Source organism: Mesocricetus auratus, unplaced genomic scaffold, assembly GCF_017639785.1.
Source record: "Mesocricetus auratus isolate SY011 unplaced genomic scaffold, BCM_Maur_2.0 Super-Scaffold_100010, whole genome shotgun sequence".
In the NCBI taxonomy this organism is placed as follows: domain Eukaryota; kingdom Metazoa; phylum Chordata; class Mammalia; order Rodentia; family Cricetidae; genus Mesocricetus; species Mesocricetus auratus.
The window spans coordinates 53,471,130-53,492,778 of record NW_024429194.1 but is presented as its reverse complement, the minus strand read 5'-3'; the positions used below and the strand labels follow the sequence as shown (position 1 = coordinate 53,492,778).

Sequence of the window (21,649 nt, the reverse complement as noted above, 5' to 3'; positions counted from 1 at the left end):
GGAAAATATACTAGCTAATTCTGTTTGAGAGTACAAAGCAAAGCAACAGAGATGGGAAAAGCCACTTCGTGCAGGGGCTCCACAGACTTCTTCCTAGTGACCAGTCTCAAAATTTACCCATTATGTCTTCATGGGAACCAGTCATGTCCGCCTGGGGCTTTCTGCCTCATGTTTTCCCTTTGAACTTTTCTTCCCCATTCCTACCCTCTCCCTGTAGAGCCTCTACTAATCACCTGGAATACTACCTTTGCTATGAAAATGTTCCACCTATTAGCAGGATTCCCTAGACTGGACTCTTGCAGAATCTAGACCGACCAGCGCTGTGACATCACACCTTTGAACAGTTTTTTTAATTACATTTTATCTAGGTGTGTGTGTGTGTGTGTGTGTAGGCATATGTGAAGGTCACAGGGTAACTGGTAGGAGCTGGGTATTTCATTCCATCACGTGGATCCCAGGGACTGAACAGGTGGGTCATCAGGCTTGGTGGTGGCAGGCACCTTTTCCTCTGAGCCTTGTCACCTGCCTGCCACATGTTTGTAGCCATCTAAAGCAGAGGAATTGGGGTTCAGTGGCAGTGCCTGGAGGGTGTGTGCTTGGCTCCCTCACCATCCTCTGCACCTGCATGCAGCTGACCTAAGTTCTAGTTCAAAGCTACTTGCAGTTTAAGAATATTTTTAAGAACTTGCTTTAATGAGCAAGGCTGATGCCTGGCAGTGGGGGTCCATGCCTTTAATCCCAGCACTTGGGAAAAAGGAAGACACTGATCACCAATTCCACAAGAGGACAAGAGACACCAAATAGAGAAAAGAGGAGTACTCTGGGTTATTCTGCAAGCTTGAAGCAGAAGCAAACACTCCAGGCCAGACTGTCCTGCAGCTGCCAAGAACAGCACACACAACCGAAACAAAACGATGACAACTGACCCACGGTGAAAGGCCATTCCAAGGGACCACCACAGTAAAGGGAAACAGCAGGTCCTCAGAAGAAGGGAACAAGACACTGGCGTTGAGCCTACAGTGTCCTTTGTAATTCACCAAGTACTCGCTGCTCAAGTAAGGACTTGTTCACGAGTAAACCATCGTTTTCATAAAATCCCAAATACATCAGTCAGTTTACTTGCATTGCCCTGAGATTCTGCTCTGTCCAGCTCTGCACCTGGCTGGTGGGGAGCAGGAATTGGCCAGAGAACTTATCCTGCTATGGGCTTAGCCACTGGTTCATTTTGCAGATGTTTGTGTTTCCCATCACAGCTGCCCCAAATGAAAGAACTTCTAAAGGTGTATGAACATACAGACATAATTTTATACTGTGAAACTTAACCCATAATTCAGACGCTGAAGGAGACGTGAACCTTATCATCTAACCTTTAGCAAGATTTGGTGCTAACCACAGCTCTCAGAGCAGGATGGCACGGGTACAATGGCTCACGTTAAAGAAAACTGAGGCTTACAGAGGTCATGCCAAGAAGCTACAGATCCAAGAATCTTCCCACTTCAACATAAGTTTTTCAAATCAATCAAATTAGCAATTGCACACCCAAAACAAAGCAAAATAAAACACACTGAGGAAAAGCTAAGGTATTTGAAAATCAGTGTTTTCCCTATGCGGGTACATTTTTGTTTTCTAGCTGTTATTGCCATGAGCCCTCACTAATTATTAAACTCAGCCACAAACCAGAGATGTTTTAAATAAGTCACATTTTAATAGCATTTGATGACTATTTCTAACATAAATAATAAAATTTTATCAGCACTGCCACTCAGATTTCAAATTATACTTGGCTTTAATATTTCTGAGTGTGCCAAAGTTTAAAAACTACTATTATAAGAAGCAAGAAAAATGCTTTAATTGAGATCTTTGCACTGGGAAATGTGCACACTCTTGGAGACCCAGTACTAGGGAGGCTAAAGTAGGAGGATGCCAAAGTCAAGACCTAACTGGACTAAGGGTGAGTTCAAAGTCAGCTTGATCAGTCTTTTGAGACCTTGTCTCAAAATCAGAAAAAGGACTAAAAGTAGAGACAGGAAGATGCAGCCACAGAGTGTCTGCCCAGCACATACAAGGCCCTGGGTTTAATGCCCAGAGTGTGTGGCGGGGGGGGGAGAACATATGTACGTTTGTCCTAGAGGGAAATTCTGGGTCCTAAATTCAACAGATGTATGCAGAAGTTGATCACACAGTCTTGAAAGGCCAGTTGTGTATAAAACTAAACCTGGATTAACTCCAGCTTCAAGGTTATGGAATTAAGATAATTAAGGAAACAACAAAATAAAGTACAACTAAAACAAATACTGTAATGGAACTTTGAACAAGATCAGGAAGAAAAGCATTAGCATTATAGTTTGGTTGTGCGCTCCCACACCCCACCTGAACTTCCAGGAAGTGCTGGCACAAGAAATAGCATCCATGGGAGGTGGTTGGGTAATGAGCGTGGGACCCTCACGAATGGGATTAGAATGAGTGTGGGACCCTCACGAATGGGATCAGTACTTGTTCAAAGAAGCCCTCAGAGAACTACCTTATGACTTTTGTCACTTACAAGATGTAGGCCCTCCCCAGACACGCAAGACCTGCCAGAACCTTGATCCTGAACATCTCAGCCTCCAGAATTGTGAGGAGTAAATTTCTGTTGTGCGTAAACCATACACTTTATATTTTACTAAAGTACTTTAAAAAACCCCAAGATCATCACATAATTTATATTAAATCACAGTTTAGAACTACATGACCTAACCTCAGAGGTCAAGGAAGCAGAAACCTACACAATCTAAGAGCTTTAAAATGGGAATTTCCACCCTTTAACTGAGTCTATTCATTTTAAAACTAGTTTTCCTGACAATGAATTCAGATACCACACAATTCATTCATTTAATGTATCTGTTTTACTCTTTTATTGTAGACAAAGGGATGTGTAAGCATGACCACTATCTAATTTAGCATAATTTCCACCCCAAATAAAATCCTATACTCATTAGCATTAGGAAGTCAATAGTCTACTTTCTGTCTCTTTGCCTATTCTGGCCATGTCACAATATGTAATCTGTTGAGTAGTTTCTTTTCCTTAGAAAGCATTTTCAAAGTTTATATGTGTTGTGGCATACTATTTCATTCCTTTGTAGTATCAGGCAATGTTCCATTTTATCAATCTACTGTATTTTATTTATTCATCGATACACATTTGACTTATTTCCAACTTCTGCTGTGTAAGTAACATAGCTATGAACATTCAAATGCATGCTTTTATGTTGGGTCTAGCTTTCTCTTGAGCGCATATATAAAATTGTCAGATTACATGACAGCTACTTGCTTTTTCAGAAACTCCCAAACTATTTCCCAAGTTGATGTTTCTACCAGTAGTATTTGAGAGCTCCAAATCCTCTACATTCTCCCCCTCCCAGAATTTAATGTGATATTCTTACTCTTTGATTATTAACCCTTAAACTTATTTATTGACATGTTTATTTTATTTTACATATATGAGTGTTTTGCCTGCAAGTATATATGTGTACCATGCACTAGTCTGATGCCTGAGGAAGTAAGAAGAGAGTGTTGGATTCCCCTGGAACAGGGGTTATGGGTGTTGTAAACTTCTCTGTGTGTGCTAGGATTCAAACCCAGGCCCACTGCAGGAGCAACAAGTACTCTTAATCACTGAGGCATCTCTCCAGTACTGTCAATCTTAAATTAATGTTCTATGCCATTCCCTTCATCTGTGTGACTTAAAAATTACTCCTAAAGCAAACTGGATCTATATTCCTGTGAAATCTCACAGTCACCTGATTAAAAATTATCCACACAAAAAAGAAAATCTCTTCCAAAATTAAAGACACCTAAAGTACACATCACAAACATGTAGTGTAAGCAATCTAAGACAAACTATGAACTAATTAAAAGAGCTTAGATGAAAGGCTTGAAAGACAGCTCAGTGTGGAAGAGCAATGGCTGCTCTTCCAGAGGACCCAGGTTCAAATCCTGGCACCCACCCTCTGCATCTCCAATCTCAAGAGACCTGAGACCCTCTTCTGGCCTCTAAGGCCACTTCATGCACATGGTATACAGAGATAACTGCAGGCAAAATAGCCATTAATAAAATAAAATAAAATAAAATAAAGACATGGGGGATGGGGGATGGGACCAATGGAAAGAGCTATATAAGTAACACATTGAACGTATCACGAGGTGATGAGGACCTCCCCCAGGCAAGCCCTTGCTATTGGCACAATTCAAGAAGATAGTCATTCACCTGCTCACTAGTGAGACTGAGGGGAAAGGAATATTGCTCATTAAATGTGACATCTTGTTTTTGAGCCGAGTTTTTGCTATATATTCTAGGCTTGTCTTGAATTCACCATGTAGTCTAGGCTGGCCTCTAACTCATGCCAATTTTGATCTGCCTAGCAAGTGATGAGATTACAGGTGTGATACTTGGCCCAATTATGGGATCCTGGTCAGTCTAAGTAGTTGCTGAGCATCCTTTCAATCTGTTGAAGCAGACAGTGCAGCAATGCCACACCCTCCCTGGTGTCCCTGCTTTTGTCTTCCTAGTCTCCTGGTAAATCTCTTTGTCATGATTCTGACTCACTGCCACTTAACCTGTGGTCCAGGGACATAATCGCAAGTCCATTCTCTTTATCTCTTCTAAATTCATCCCTGTCACAACTAAACTTTTGTTTGGGAATGAGAGACTTGCTAAACAGCCCTGTAGAAATCAAGTGAGTAGTTTAACGAGTCTGTGTGTTCTTCCTAACATAAAACAAATGCCTCAATAGCAACTGCTTTGGCTGCAAGGGGCTCTCTGATAAGATTGCTGGGAGCTGAATCTGAGAAGAGGAAAAGGTTCCCGTGGTGTCAGAGGTCACTTCGGGGAAAGCATCATGTATTGCATACTTTGCTTGCTCCATTTGCCTTGAATGCTCTACCCAGTATAGCTCACACCTTGTGTCTTTCATGCTTCCCTATCTATCACGACTTCCCCAACCACCCGTATAAAACACCACCCATTGCTATCTTTCCGAAGACTCTGTCCTCTGCTTCAATTGACAATATGGCATTAATCACCTCCAGGCACACAGTTGTTTTATTTGCCTCTTGCCAGTCTCTTTTCTTCGAATAACATGCCGCTACAGTATCTAATCTGCTTTGCATAGGTGCTCAATAAAGACTGACTTTGCAAAAATGCTGTTACCTACTTTAATTATCATCCCATTTAATCCCCCTTTTCAGTGTTATACACAAATACTTCATATAGACAGAGAAGCAGGGGTTGGTTATGCAAAATTTAGAAAATATATTGTCACGGTTAACCGTAGGGTTCATGGAAACAGATGATCTGGGTCACAGCACAGCTCAGTCATAGCTTGTCTTGATGCTGGGCAGGTTGCTGAGCCATTCTGCCTCCAGAATTTCTCATCTTTAAGGGGTGGTACCAACAATGGTGCCTCACTGTGATGTAAGAAGCCTCTATTTATCTATCAAGACCTTAAACAGTACACGGTTCACAGGGGGGTGTCAAGAAAATGTCAAATAAAAATAAAATGTTCACTGGGGAATACCTTCTAACAAAACCAACTTTCTCATTGTGACCTCTTACGTAAAACTTCCTGATTAAAACTGGACTTTCTGGTTCACCATCTATACAGGAACTGGAGATGTCATTACTCTGGTCTTTATGTGCTTCTCATCATAAATTAGGGAGTTAGTTGTTCAAGGTGCAAATAGGCCAGGGCTCTGAACTAAGACTGAGGCTCAGACTCGGCCAGTGGCTTGCACAAAGGCTCAGTGATTCCTAGTTTTCTCACTCTAAACAGTACCATTTCCTCTTATTCTCCTGTCTGCAACACAAGTTACACCACTCAGGAGAATAAGTGTTACCACTCAGAAGGACAAGTTGACACCACTCAGGATTCTTTTCTGTAGTCAGTGGAAAATGGTAAGAGAGCACAGGCAGAGGACTACCCAGGGAAACACGGCTTCCACCAAACCCACACCCCGTGGCACCATATGCTACTTCCACATTTGGAGATCTGGAGTATTTGGAGATTGTAGCAGGTTTGTGCTGATAGAGGAGGTGGAATGTTTGCCCTCACTGCAAAGGTGGAGGGAAGCCATGAGAGCAGCCAGGGCCACTAGGCCGCTCACTAGGATGGCTCACTCGGGTTACCTTGCCCTGATGATCATGTTTCATCTCCCAGCCCCTCGGTAGTTCCAGCTGTTTGTTCGCAAACATGTTGAGGAATCCCACGAGGTCCCTGTTATGCTGATAGCGTTCGAAGTGGTGGGTGTCCCGCCGGACTTTGGTGATCATGTGCTTCAAACACGTGTTGTTTGTAAACATGCGGTAGGCACTCTAGAGGAAAGATAGAGAGCAATTGTTAGGCTGCCTGTGCACACAGGGCATGCACGGGGAGATAGCAGGTCTTCTTTAGGTGTGTAAAACATGTACACAGGCTTTCTCATATCTCCAGACCCACATAATGGAAACAGCCGAAAGAGCAAAGTGACTTGAATACACAGAAAGGGTAAAAAGTGAGACCCTCTCTGTGAATGGTTTCTAGCTTTCCTTTTTTTTTTGTCTGTTTTTTTTTTTTTGTTTCCCCCCCTTTGGATTTTCAAGACCAGATTTTTATATGTAACAACCCTGGGAACTCACTCTGTAGACCAGGCTGGACTTGAACTCAGAGATCCACCTGTTGCTGCCTCCCAAGTGCAGGGATTAAAGGCATGTACCACCACCCCCTGACCTGGTTTCTTGCTTTCTAAAGAACAAGAATGTTGTGGCATTTCTTTTCACATGGGACATTAGATTCCAGAGTTGATTTTAATAAGACACACAATAAACATACCACCTGACAGTGAACCCCAATAGTCTGTTCTTCTTCCCACTTTTGACCAGGTCCCTGGCTCAGAGGGTCACACACCGTAGAAGCACAGAGTTAAGGGCCAAGCTGTATGGAAAATGCTTGCTATATATTTGAACACCACACACATACACACACACACACACACACACACACACACACACACACAAAGAGTTGCTCTGTCATGTCCTTGGAGACCACAGCAGACAGGGACACTTATCTCAACCCTCACAGCCTCCTAGGTGGGTGGGGGGTAGATGCTCAGGGAACCAGAGTGTAGTTAGAACAGCTTGGAGATCATACCTCACTGTTTTGTCTTGTTTTGGTGTTCCCTAACTTAACCCCCTATCCCACATACAGCTGCATTTATTAAAATGCAAGTTTAATAAAATACCACTCTACTACCACTAAAAAAAAAGATTATCTTGTCATAAACACTACTGTTTCAACTCATTATCAAAGATTGCAAAAAACTGCTTATGTCACAGAGTGCCCACACCTTGGTTAGTCAACAAATGCATGAGCTAATACAAAACAGCAGACGGGGATCTATGCTCTTAAATCACTAGGAAGTTCATATCCAGGAAGTTGACTAGGCTATGAGTGACCCATCCTGGAATTGTACTCCCCACTGACACAGTGAAAGGGCTTCTGAGTCCCCTTGTTTTCAGCATCCCAGTACTAGAACTGATTGAGACTGGAGGTCTTTGGGCATTTCTTCATGGGCTTTGTTACTTCTTTCAGTCTTACCCCAAAGCGACTCCCACAGACACCAGAGTACCCGGAAACAGTGCCAAAGTACCAACCATTTACCATCTGTGTTGTGTCGGTACTATGTAGTTATTAGTACAAAAGATGAATATGTGTGACAACAGTCTCTCCAGGGTCCCTCAGAATGGTCACATCCCACTCACACAATTATAGTTCATTGTGGAGCCGTATGGAGCTTCCTTCCCTTTGACATAGCAAGCACAGGAAGTGGGAACTCTCCAGCCTGGTTTATGAGTGTGCTGGGATCCGGAGAATTCTAATAATCTGACTTGGAATGAGAATACACCTTTGTTAGCTTAAGTCATTGGCATTCAATAGTTCTTGTGCTTGGTGTGTGGCAAAAAGTGTTCTGATCAGCTCCTTGTCATAGACAGCTTTTGCTTTGCATCTCAAATATTTTTCCCTATCAAAACACATAGAAGAGAAGGAGGGCAGGAAGGAGGGAAGGAGGAAGAGAAAGAGGGAGGATGGAAGGAAGGGAGGGCGGTCAGCCATAACGAACCAATCTCAGATCTTAGTTCCTTAAACCAGAGTCTGAAATACCGTGAGATATTTCAGCTTGCCAGTCTAAACGATGATTGTTTTTGATGGCTGGAGGCTTTGTGTGGTCCAGAGCCTTAGTACTCAAAGCAGGCAGAGGTTTGGGGAACATGAGAGCCTGGGAAAAATGATACCATGAAAACAGAGGGGGCTAACAAAATAAGAACGAGGTTGCCAGAGAGAAACTTGGACCAGCTACTAGTTTATCCTGTGGTTAGCCCGACTTGAAGTTTTCACCACCATCAGCAGGCACATGCTTCCTGCTTTGGCTCTGCGAGTCCTCATGTTTTCACACAGCCACGGCAAGCTTTAGTGCCTGAGACCGCATCCGTCTGTGAGGTGATGACAAAGAGCTTTCCAGTCATACTGTGTAACAAGCCTCTCTGGGGACAAACTATTCATGATGATTGTGTTGACGAGATCGTGCACTGGCCATTGTTCTAAACGGGTGTAGCCAAGTAGACAGGACATAGTGATTCCCAAGCTAGAGCACCAAACATGTCCCTCCCATCTGCTAAGAGAGGCAGCAGAACTCCAGTAGAGCAGGCCATGGCAGTTAGGGTCAGGAACCCTTGCCAGCCTTGGGCTTCATGTAATTGCCAGTGAATGGACAGACAGCTCCTTAAGCGTGGGAATCTTACCCAGGACTTATAACTAATTATATCCTTTTATCTTCCTCCTCCCCACTTGGTGAGACATGCAACGCTGTGCCAGGTTTGACTGATCTTGGAAAAAGCATCTGTCCAAGTAAATTAAGTGTAAGAAGAATCATTTTCTCATTAGTAAGCAGTAAATGACCTTTAGAATCATAGCCTTTTCAAGTTTGAAAAACATTCACATGACTGTCAGGGGCCCAAGAAAATGCCTCTCCAGACTGCTACATTTTCATAAAGAAAGTATTTTTGAACAACATATATGTAAGCATAGAACACACACACTGTAATGTGTGTGTGTAGGTACACATATACAATGCATAGTGTTCTATATCTATACCGAGATATAGAACAGATAAAGTTTAAAAAGAATGTTTATATACAGTTTACATAGAATTCTATTGTCACGGCTACAGAGACAAAGACTCTTAATCTCATTTGCCTCGATTTGCTCAGCTGTGAAGAGCAATAATAAGTCTCCTGGTTTTTTTGTTTTGTTTTGTTTTCATTAGTAAGACTCAAAATTAGGAGGATAAAGGATGTAAAATCGCTTTGAAGATTTAAAGGTCATTATAGAATACAGGATATATGTAATTAAGACTATCAGGGGGTTATCACAGTCTGTCAGAACAGACAAATATAGTAGTAAAACTGCTTTCTACTTTTAGCCTTTGAAGCTCGTGGCCCAGCAGCCCACTTTCTATTTAACTGAAGGGTCTCACAACCTGTCATTAACTATATGCCAAGTTCTGCCTGAGTGAAACCCCAAGGATACAGACCTAAGCAGTCAAAAACAGGAAGATGGTCTATTATAGGAAGAGTGGTGGGAAGAGAGGTACCTACAGACAGAAAACTGGATTGGAATAACAGAGGCCACAAGGGCAGGGGGCATGATGGAACCAGCTGGCAGACCTAGCAGAACTAAGAGTAAGCCAGTCCAGTCAAGAGACGCTGAGCAGGTGAGCTCAGCCTGGATGAGTGCATCTTAGTGGAGGGTGACTTCGGCAAGGCCACACCTTAAGAGAAAAGAGGACTCCTCATTTCCCCACGGGGGTTAGTGGTTCTAGCTAGGTAAATGGATTGGATTTCTTGTCCAACAACAGCAGCCTAGAAAAGAGTGAATGTTGCATATTTCATGCCACAACCTCATGGCACCACACAGGATGAGCTCACTGGGGATCTGGTTGTGGATTCCAATGTGGTGGAATAAGCAGGCAAACGTTCATGGGACATGAAGCACTCTTAAATGATCTCTGGCCAACAGAACGTTTTGGTTTCCCTTGATGGGAAGTGGACACCCCATTTGGCGATTTCTTTTGTAGTGCAAACTGCTTTTCCCAGCCTCCCTGCTTCATGTCAACAACCTTCCCATAAGACATCAATACTCAGTGGCTGAATCAACTGCTTCCTTAGCAGAATCTTGTTAAATCTGGAGCTTAAAAGTGTCTTCCTTGGCTAAGTGTCTTGAGGTTTTACAAGTGAAAAATTTTGAAAGTAGTTAAAGGAAATGTCTTGGTCTGTTTGGCAGCAAAATATGAAGCACTCAGTTCTTAGTAATCAGCTACAATGCGACTGCAAGTGACAATCTAATCCTGTATTTAGTGGTGTTGAAGTTTTTCTTTAGTGTTGTGGTGGCCAAAGGTCCTCGATTCCTGGTTCGAATTTCACCTAGTTCTGTCAATTTCAAAAATAACACTAAATATACTACTAAAGAATAATACATTTTATTCAGAAACTCTTCATCAAGAACAGGTATTCTGAATTTAGGTTTGGAAATAACATCTCTGACTCAATAGTAAACGCCTCTGGTGTCCAAGGAGCAAATATCTGTGATGTTGTACATTACTCACAAAACATAAATTACTATTAACAAAAGCAAGAAATACTGGTTCCAGAATAGGCCAGCAGGTATATGGAAATAATTCTGTATGCTATAGTCTGCATTAATATGATTTCTAATTAATTTAATTCTAAATTGTTTTCACCTAGCTAAAGAATAATATGGAGGGAAACTTACATTTATTAGCAGAAATACCCATCAGCTCGTCTGCTGTGCAGCAGCAGTAACTCTTGATTTTAAGGCTATGCTTAAGATGTAACTTCTAAACTTTAAAATGATATTTTTCTTCATTAAGTACTAAGGTATTTAGATAATTGAATGAATGCATTTCTAAAGCTTATTAAAAGTCAGGGTAGTAATTTTTTAGCATGCACGTTGAAAACATCATTCTGTTACATATAATTAAATGTACTTATGTATAACATAAGTTAGACAAACACAGGCATCTCAACTCTAAAAGACTGGGCTCTAATAACTAAATCTCTGGTTAGTTTGTAGACAATTTAAAAGTAATCCGATGCCCAGCAGAGGGCAGTACAATCTACCTGGCAGTTACCAAGAAAACATCTGCCAGTTTTTTCACTTATTGCAACTGTATGCCTGTTTACCTTTGCTCTCAGCACATGCTATTATGCAATTGCTGCAACATGGGGTATGTTTTTCATGCTTATCTTTCAACACGAACTCATTCCTCCAGATTGTTTTGATAAAGAGAACAAGGAGAACTTCAAATGTCAACATGTATTTTGAGTGCTGCATAGATACAATAACGTAAACAAGGATTTCCTGAAACACCTATAAGCCATAAAGAAGTGAATCAAAAACTAAAGTAAAAATTAAATTAAAAATTCAAGAAAGTTTACTTTATAGTATTTTCCACTAATCTCTAAATAAGAAAACAAAAAGTGTCTTTCTGCACAGTGGTTATTCCTATTCATCCATAGCTCAAGACCTTAGTGAGGAAAATGCTAGCTACTCCAATTTATGCCAAATATAAGTCAGAAAATAAGAATTCCTAACCTACAGAATTTAAATTTTGTAGACATGAACATCTTTTTAACAAGTAACAAATACAGTTTGGGCAGAAAACAAACAAAACAAAAAAGTAAAACCCTTAGAGAAGAATATTTTTAACTCCAGATTGGCTACCCAGAGAAAGGAACTGTAAAATCACACTCAAGTATAGAACAGACGAAAATGATTGAAAAAAGCCTGGGCTGAGCTGCTCCAGCCAGAGTCCAGCGCTTACAGTCCACAGCTCTGAGGAAGGCAGTACAGACATGTTTACTTAATGACCTAAAGGGCCCCACAGATGCCTGGGACTCACTGCAACCCTGTAAGAGTAGAACCTGCAAGGAATCAACAATTTGCATTTATCTGGAAAAGTCTATCAAGTTAAAAACCACAGCTCATCAACTGCTTAACGGCACCACAGAGTTGAGGAGGAGTTTGTAGCAAAGACCAGGCCAGACAGAAGTCAGAAGCCCCATTTAGTGACGTCACTAGTAGTATGAACTCAATGGGGGACAGCATTCACACTATAGAAAATGATAAATGAAAATCGGGGCTTGATTCATTGTTTTGTGACCTGTCCTGACCACAGGTCAACAGTCTGATTATGACAAATAATTTATCATTAAAGCTGTTCAGGCACACAGGTCTACAAGGCTTTTCTGTGTAGCTTTGGAGCCTGTCCTGGACCTCACTCAGTAGACCAAGTTGGCCTTGAACTCTCAGAGATCTGACTGCCTCTGCCTCCTGAGTGCTGGGATTAAAGACATGCACCACCTCTATTTGGCTAACAAATGCCTTCTTACTATTATTTGTAAAGCATGTACTGTAATCCCTCTGTATTGACAAATTTACTTAAAAAGTACACGGACACACACATATGATTGCACACATGTTCCCCTCCCCCATCCCGCAGGGTCTCAAGAAACTGAGGCTGGCTTCTACTAGACAGGAAGTCAAGGATGACCTGGAACTAGGGATCTTCTGTTTGCCTCTACCTCCCGCTGGGGTTACAGGCATACACCACACTGAGTTCAACTGGGTTGGAACCCAGGGCTCTGGGCAGACTAAGTAAGCACTCAGTGAACTGAGCTACACCTCCAGCCCTGGAAGCCTTTGTCTTTCACGTATTCCAAACGGTTAGTAGCAGGGACATGAGTTTTCCCTCCAAAACACAGCACGTAGCAATGTACCCGAGACAGTCTGTGTGATAGGCACTAGCCCAACTGCTTCTATGTGTAATCACGGGGTCTTCTCAGCTGCCTCCATCACACCAACTGTGCCTCATGAGACCCATTCTCTGCAGACTACTATCATTATGAACTTTCAGAAACCCAAGCCACTCCCACAAAAGAAATACACTTAGAACAAAGCTCATGCGAAGCCTCAATTCTTTTCCAGATCACGTGAGTACTATATTCAGTATCCGTGTGCAGCTCTCCAAACTTAACTGTGTAGCACAGACAACTCCTCCTCTCCCCGAGGCACTGCTTTGCTCAGTAAAGACACTACTGTCCCTTGACCTTTCGCGACAGTGTGAATGTGGCTGGCTCCCTTGGAATGCCTGTCCAGAATTCAGGTTGTCCCCTGCCCCCAACCCTGTTTTACTGCATTAAAATTGTCTTTTTATCCATTATTCTGTGATCTATAGCTCACTCTGCCTGTCTTGTTTACCACCAAGTCTAGGGAAATCATAGGGATTTAATACACAGATAGAATGAATAAATAAAAGCATTGTTACCTGATTCTAAGCCCAAGCAAAGCTCTTCTCTCTACAGCATGAGAGTTTTTGTCTTGTGACAATTATAAATGTTAGTCTATTCCTCTGTAGGGAGAGACCTAGGCACCTGTGCCGCTGAACATGCCCATTTTGGGCATGGCCACAGGTGCGTACAGGCATGCGGAATAAAGAGCTGAGAGGCACTTGCCCTTTTTGGGGGGTTCCGGTCAGATCTTGGAGTGTGGCTGAGGCTGGATTTCCCGGAGCGCCAATCTGGTTATCAGTTTCTCTTGAGAGGATTTTCTTTAATAAATTGACCATCAATAGCCATAACCCGTATATAGTTATCTTTCCATAACATTCCTCTTTGTAGAAAAGTATGTCATCTCCCAGAATCATGCCACACACAAGTTCAGGTTCAAGTTTGACTTCCCGGCTTCAAGCCTGACTTTGCCTGTGTCCAATGGGTACTGTCATCTATATGTTCCCAGTACTTATCTTAGTGCCTAATACATAACAAGGAATTCATAGAAAGTTGGCAAATGTGCAAGAGCCTGAGCCCTTGTGCAAGCTGTGAAGACAAATAGCATGCTATTTACACTCTTCCTCCACCCAAGACATTTTATTCCAAGATAAACCTGTAAACTGGGACATAATGATGAGTAAACCAGGTAGATGCACAGACTTATGACCTTAGACAGAAACACATGAATACCAGTAAACAATACACAGTAGCTGCCCCATAGATACCTCAGGTACTGGGACTATGCTGGTGTCTACTTTTTCCCTTCGGTCTAGTTTGATTTTCCTAAGTTTTGCTGCATTCAGTATTTTCTCTCCATTCTAACTTTCCTCTTATTACCAGTTATTAATACTAGATCATGACTATTCAGGCCATCTTTGGTGTCTAATCTTCTAACCCACCAAATCGTGGTAACTTTCTGCTGCTTCCTCTCTGCTGCTTGTCCTTCTCTAGTGGAGACTCCTCTCAGGTCATGTCATGACTTACAGACAGCATAGCCTTTATTTTAGGTCACTCTATTTAGAATTTAAACAACCTTTCTCCAATTAGCATCTTCAGCAAAGCCATTCGCTCAACCCTCAGAGACTCAATGGAATGGCCCTCCTGGTATGGTCTGATTGTGTGTCATCTGCCCGATTCATTTGCTGAAATCTAATCACCAATATGACATCAGGAGGTTATTCAGCCATGAATGAAGTGTACTGAGGATCCTCCGGAGTAGAACTAGTTCCTCCTAAAAGCAGAACCAAAGGCAGCCCCCACACCCTTTCAGGAAGGTGCCACCCATGAACGATATTAGCAGGACACCACCTGACTCCAGATTAGCCAAAATGATGCTGGACTTCACAGCCCTCAAGACTATGGAAAATTAAGCCTTGCTGTCTATAAGACAGTTAATTCTAAAGGTTTTTGCTTTCATTTGCTTGATTTTGGATGCCTGTTGCACATACTAAGGGCTTAATGGCTTCAAACTCGAGTTACCTAACACAGAGTCCAGAACACACCAAGTGCTCAGGAAAATACTCCAATGAGTTCTTCAGCCTGATGTTGTTTTTTCCATCTTGCTCCTCCCTTTTTTGGTACTCACAGGGTTAGAATGCAGCACGGTGAAGAACTCTGGGCTGATGAGGAACTTCACAGGGGGCGACTGTAACAGCAGCGTGATCCTGGATCTGGAGGTAGAGTGGGGCAGGACGTTCTCCCGTCGGAAGTCTAGACAGACAGACCACAAAGGCCGTCAGAACCAAACAATGCAAATGGTGCCTACACGCTGTCACTTCAACTCCCTAAAACTACATTTTTTTTTTTTTTTTTTGGTTTTTCGAGACAGGGTTTCTCTGTATTGTTTTGGAGACTGTCCTGGAACTCACTCTGTAGACCAGGCTGGCCTCCAACTCACAGAGATCCGCCTGCCTCTGCCTCCCGAGTGCTGGGACTAAAGGCGTGCGCCACCAATGGCTGGCAAAACTACATTTTTTATTTGCCAAAAAATATGTGCATAAGCCAAACTGTTTTTAATGACACTAAAATATATTGGATATTATTTCTAGTTGTTATCAATGCTGTAATGCATTTGTAGCTTTTTTTAAACGACCAGACTCCTCTTGCATTTTAACAGAGATTCAGAGACTATGGTGATTCATAATCTATTTGGTTTTGTGAGTCTTTTCTCAGAACTCATAAAAGGTTAAGTATTAGGAAAGGCTTCTGTTGCATTTTTTTTAAGTTGTCTTATCAGATCTGCAGAAGTGAAGAGTTCTCTTAAAGCAAAGCCCATTTCTTGGAAATCCTTGTTCTTTTTCCACATCTATGAGGTTACAACCAAAGGCGTGCTCTTACCTGCACTGGCTTGGTGGAAGTCAGCTTCCTCCCCTGCCCCATCGATAGCACTGGCATTTTCCTCCGGCCTCTCATTAGTCATGGTTCTACGGATGCTCTGATACCTGAAAGCATGAACCCGGAGTTACCTTCAAGCTGCCCGGAGCTGCCCTACAGCCCCAAAGTCCCAGGCCTCTGTAGACTTCCATTGCTGCATCCCAGGCTACCACCCCCCCGCCCATGAGCTATCTGTTGCTTAAGTAAATGACAACATATGGAAGCTCTACTGTCCAATGTTTATAGACCATGTTCCTGACAAATTAATCAAACTTAAAACAACTGTGTGCCCTACTCAAAGAAAAACTATCTGCAATGAAGGAAAAATCAGGGGATTTTTTTGTTCTACAGCAATTAGTTTTTGACAAAGAATGACTGCTTTGAAAATGTTAGGTGGCTAAAGCTGCATTGCCAGAGAAGATTCCAGAGGTCAGAAGTTCAGCTTCAAATCCTAAATGTGCGTGTCTGCCTTACTAAAAGCCAGTGCATTATGGGAATTATTCACATCATTTTCTCTGTAGTTTCCCAACAATGTAAGTGTGTATGGGTGTTTATATTGTGTTTTCTTTCTCCCCAAGAGAAGTCCGGTGCAGCCTATGACACACACAGCTCAGTGACAGGAGATCAAAGTCGAAAGGAGCAGCCAAGTCTTCTAGTCCGCACCATGCAAAAGCCCAGCCACAAAAGAGAGCAGTAACAGTGGAAGGTGTGTGCTCACCGGCGGTTCAGCTGCTCCATTTGCTGTATGGAGTTAGACCTCTGCAGGACCTGCGGGGCAGGGGGAGCTGTCGGCCGCTGCCACGTCGTGGTTCTGTTTACATGATCCACGTAGAAGATCCTGCCGTGGCTGTCAATGCGCGCCTCCCAGTCTAAAGAGCAGGAAGGTACCAAGAGGGGTGAGGAGGAGGAGCTGGGCCAGGAAGGTGGTTCATTAAGTTCAGCACAAGCTTTCTCTCCCTCACACGCTATAATTTGTGGCTAATAACACATACCTCACTGCAGAGTCCAGCATTCCTCCCAGTCCACTTGGGAAACTGTTGTTACTAGTTATTAAGTCTCAAGCAGCATGTCGGATACAAACCTCCTAAAGAATTTCTAAATGTAAACAATCTTCTCACATCGCCCACCTTCATCACCCTTTACGTGCAAGCATCTCTTAAAGAGTACGTGTAAGTGGTATCATAATATCTTGGTAGTTTCACATCAAAAATGGCATCGGTGTTTATTTTTTGCCCAAATTTTATCTTTTTCTTTCTTCTTCACCTGCAGGCTTTCCCCTTCTCTCATGGCTTAGCAGAAACTTCCATGTGTGTATGCATACACAATGGTGATAAATGTAGGTGTATACATAATAATGATAAATGTAGGTGTATCCACAATGGTGATAAATGTAGGTTTTGGATGGAAAGTAGCTACCTAGTCATCCACACACTTGAGAGTGATCAACCAGCACCATTACCCACACATCTCAATCTGTTCTCTCCTGGAGAGCAAGGGCAATTTCTTCTCTCCAACTTAGATAAATATGAGGCTAAAAAAAGATTATTTACTTGTATATTAAGTATCACAGCAAGTGTGCTAGTCTCTGGAAACCAATGTATAAATGCATGTTGGGTAAAATAGGAGAGCAGTCTACTCTTCAGAACCAGATGTCCTGCTCCTATAGTCATCCTGCTCCTATGACTAGGTGACCTTTCCTTATCTAAACTGACAGAGAACAGGCTGATCTTTTCAAAAGAGAAATTTTCAGAATTTATTGCCATTGGGAGGAGGACTTTATACAGGAAACACAATATACAGGAAAAATATAAACTTACATTTCTGAGTAAATTAATTTAAAGATTAATAAGCAGTATTCTCCTGAGAAGTTCAATCACAAAACTTATCAGCAGACTCCCTGGAGCTAGTGTAGGAGCCCAAGAGGAAGGCATACTCACCACCTGTGGTATTCTTACTGGAAGTGAATGGAACAAGTACCCCAACCAAGTCCTTAGGATCACAAAGCCTGCTGTAGGCTCTGCCTGCACTAGGCTATCAGTGGATGCCATCACTTTATCTGGGGGTGGAGAGGCATCTTGTACTGACCAGTGTACATCGTTACAACTGCCACGAGAAAGAAAAATTGAGTAGTGGTAAAGCACCAGAGTCTCTTAATGCCACCTACTCCCAAGGTAGGATGGATAGAGAGAAGATGTCTATATAACAAGGTAGGATGGATACAGAGATGTCTATATAACAAGGTAGACGGGTACAGAGAAGATGTCTATACAACAAGGTAGACGGGTACAGAGAAGATGTCTATACAACAAGGTAGATGGGTACAGAGAAGATGTCTATACAACAAGGTAGGATGGATAGAGAGATGTCTATACAACAAGGTAGGATGGATACAGAGAAGATGTCTATACAACAAGGTAGGACAGGAACAGAAAAGATGTCTATACAACAAGGTAGGACAGGAACAGAGAAGATGTCTATACAACAAGGTAGGACAGGAACAGAGAAGATGTCTATACAACAAGGTAGACAGGTACAGAGAAGATGTCTATACAACTGAACTCTGGGCGCTGCTACAGTTTCATCAACAGGACATTTCTGAAAGACCGCATCTCATGCTCTGTGTGTCACATGGACACATGATAAGCATGTTTGAGAAGCATTTTCCAACACCCTTTGACCTGCCTGTCTCAGAATCTCAAGAGCCCATGTCTCCCATCTCATTCCTATCTTGTCAGAGCTGGGATAATCTACCCATCAACACTGTGTCAAATTCACATGAAAACAATGAGCAATTTTTCCACAAGACTATTTATAATAGCTCTCAATTAAAAAATACAGAATAGGTCAGTTAGAAACTGAAAAAAAGAAGAGAAAGCTAAGTAGAGGAGTCAAAAAGAAATATAGCCAAGCTTCCAAGATAAGGCTGTTACTAAAACCTGGCTCTGAAGTCCCCACAGCTAAAGAGAAAGAAAACTGCACTGGTGCATACTTTCTACTCACAGATAAAAGAAAGCTTCAAAAACCCAAACCTTCAGAGATGGTCCTGTTTCCTTGGAAATAACTAAATATTTACCTAATGAGATGTGTATGCAGCCTGTTTAAGATCTTATAAGGGTAGCAAAATGGAGAAATTAGAAGGATCCCCTTAATACAGTTATCACTGTGCCTTGTGCAAACCATATAATAAGAGAATAATTTTAAATGATATAATTCTATAAAAAGTTATGAAACTTTTATTTACCTTCAACAAAGACTTGTCATTCATTAAAGACTTTATGTACAGTTAGAAGAATAAGAAACCAGACCATAAATTTGCTCTCTAAAAATATAGATTATTGAATGTTCTTTGCAGGCTATTCTTACCAAATAGCACATCTTCGTATCCACACATTGTGGACTTCAAGTGGATTTGGAAAGACTGTTAATGCTGTTGGCATTCTTCCTGCCCAAGTGGTCAATATCTGTAGGATGAGTCACTACCATCACTACCACCATCACTACCACAGTTCTTGTGAAATGTATACTCTCTTATACATCTTTCTCTTGAACCTGATTTAGTCTTCATACACGAATTCATATGAATACTCATTTTACACCATCATGGTTTCTTTCAGATGGAAGCAATTAAACAGGGATAGTCAGAGTTAGAAGGCAGGATCTGGGTCCTTCCTGCCTTCTCCGGCCACAGTATAACATAAAGTGAGCCACCAGGGTGGAAGGAGACTAAAAACCACATGCTAGGGTGGTCTTTGGGCAGTAGGACATTAAACTGGAGGTCTGGTTTCTAGCTGGAACTTGTCACACACTTGCTGGAAGACATTCATAGAGCTATTATGTCTCAATGGGTAACCATTTTATTTTAAGACAGAATTTTTGTGCCACTTGTCTAAAGTACAAACATATGACCTGGCAGTCTAGACAGCAGCAACAGTAGGAAATCAGTGGCCGAGGATATGAAGGGATTTTCTACTGTAAGGACTGCATGGTGTGTCCTGTTCTGAAGACTACAGGCTGAACATATCCTTTGGTGTTACAATTATTCCAATAAAAAGTTTTAAAAGTTCAAGTAGCTGCATACTTTCTTTGTTTTCCAGGTTTTTTGTTGTTTGTTTTTAAAACATAGTCTCACTATGTAGCCCTGGCTAGCATGGAACTCACTATGTAGGATGAACTTAAACCCACAGAGATCTGGCTGCCTCTCCCTTCTGAGTGTTGAGACTAAAAGTGGCTGACACCAGGCCTTCTGTAGTCTTTGATTTTTAAGAAGTATCTTTTGAAATTAAATGTAACTCTTTTCCATAAAAGTCAATCTTAAACTCCAGGGAATGAGTCCCTAAAATTTTTTAGATTAATTACAGTTTTCAGAGTAATTGACTGCTTTTAGGTATTTGATTTGAAGGATGCTTTAACCACAAAAGTGCAAACCACGAAAAAGTGATGACTCACAGTTCTTCCAATCCTGCCTGTCTATACCCACTATGTAAGTAACATCGCCCTGACAGAGAGGCAGTCACTGGGAGCTATGAGAATCCACTGCCCAGACTGTTCATTCACACTCTGTTCCTAGGGCAACACTGGGGGGGGGGCGGTCTGCATCAATTCCACACTGCCTCCTGTGCGGCAACGAGTTAAGCCACAGTTACCTCAGAGCCAATTTGAAGAGAAAGGAAGTCATCTTTCAGAGGGGCTATCTATGTAGGAGAAACTGCAGCCAGTCTACATAGTCGCCCTGTCCCAGGTCCCCAGGCCAGCCAGCGTGCACATGCAGGTACTTCCTCCCTCAACCAAGCCGCCAAGCATGCCTCGATGCCCAGAGACACTGCAGAAGAGACACCTGACCCGGAGACACCAATGGGAAAAGGACATGCGGCAGAGTCAGCGCCTGGGGGATGGGACCTTGGGAGGGGGTGTAAAAGCAGGTTACCTTCCTGAGTAAAGGAGTCTCCTGCAGCACGCTCTGCTACTCACTGACTCCCAGTGCCTGAGTCCTTGGTGCTGCATCTTCTCACCCCCTCCCCCAAGGGGTGTCCAAGTAGAGCAACCCACAAAAGGGCTATGTTAGTCACCCCTTCTTCACTTTGATCTTTATGTTAAAAAGACCAAGAGGGTCAACCTGATAATGTACCGGGTGGCCTCAGTACCAGAGTTCCTCCATGTGCCAGAAGCAATGATCACTCATGACAAGACACAGAACATTTTTAAGGTGCTAAGTATATACTTAAGCTCAGGCTCTCATGCCCACTCCAAGACTGACTTTTCTTATTTCCTGGGATTATTAGAGCATCTGACAGTCAATGATTGGAGGCCCTCACGGCCTCAGATCACACTCATTGGCCAAAGCAGAAGTAAGCCCTTGAGAACCAACTTGTAGGTCAAATGACAGCCAAGCAATGAACACAAAGTTCAAGTCTGTGCCTGGATTCTGGGACAGGAGAGCAGCCTCAAACAGGTGTTCCGAAACTATTACCAGGCTACGGTGTAGACTACCATGTGATTGGCCACAGTGCTTAGCTGATAATGTCTGAGTGAGTCCCAACTGGGTTTTCATTATAGTATACTAGTATTTTGGTTTGCCAAGTCACGGTTTTGTGTGTGTGTGTGTGTGTGTGTGTGTGTGTGTGTGTGTGTGTGTGTGTGTGTGTAGCCCTGGCTGTCCTGGAACTCACTTTGTAGATCAGGCTGGCCTCAAACTCTGAGATATGTCTGCCTCTGCCACAAGTACTGGGATTAAAGGTGTGTGTGACCATTGCCCAGCTCCAGTTTGGGTTTTTAACTCTTGGAAGAGCAGTGTAAGTTGCGAGGTACCTTTTCTCAGCATATGGTAGGATACGAACACAAGATAAAAATAAGAGCCAA

At 42.4% G+C, this 21,649-nt stretch overlaps 1 protein-coding gene across 4 annotated transcripts in view; it reads right to left on the bottom strand.

Annotated features, from left to right (window-relative positions):
* Hecw2 (HECT, C2 and WW domain containing E3 ubiquitin protein ligase 2) overlaps positions 1-21,649 on the bottom strand; it is a 356,194-nt gene that overhangs the window by 80,520 nt on the left and 254,025 nt on the right. For 3 of the 4 annotated variants that reach the window (XM_013121118.3, XM_040753631.1, XM_013121120.3), the window contains 4 exons: positions 16,512-16,662; positions 15,758-15,861; positions 15,006-15,130; positions 6,164-6,349 (listed from right to left, as the gene is read on the bottom strand). In XM_013121118.3, the coding sequence (XP_012976572.1) occupies positions 6,164-6,349; positions 15,006-15,130; positions 15,758-15,861; positions 16,512-16,662 (566 nt within the window). Of the gene's footprint in view, positions 1-6,163; positions 6,350-15,005; positions 15,131-15,757; positions 15,862-16,511; positions 16,663-21,649 lie in introns of those variants that run through there. The other variant, XR_005879938.1, reaches the window with a different exon arrangement.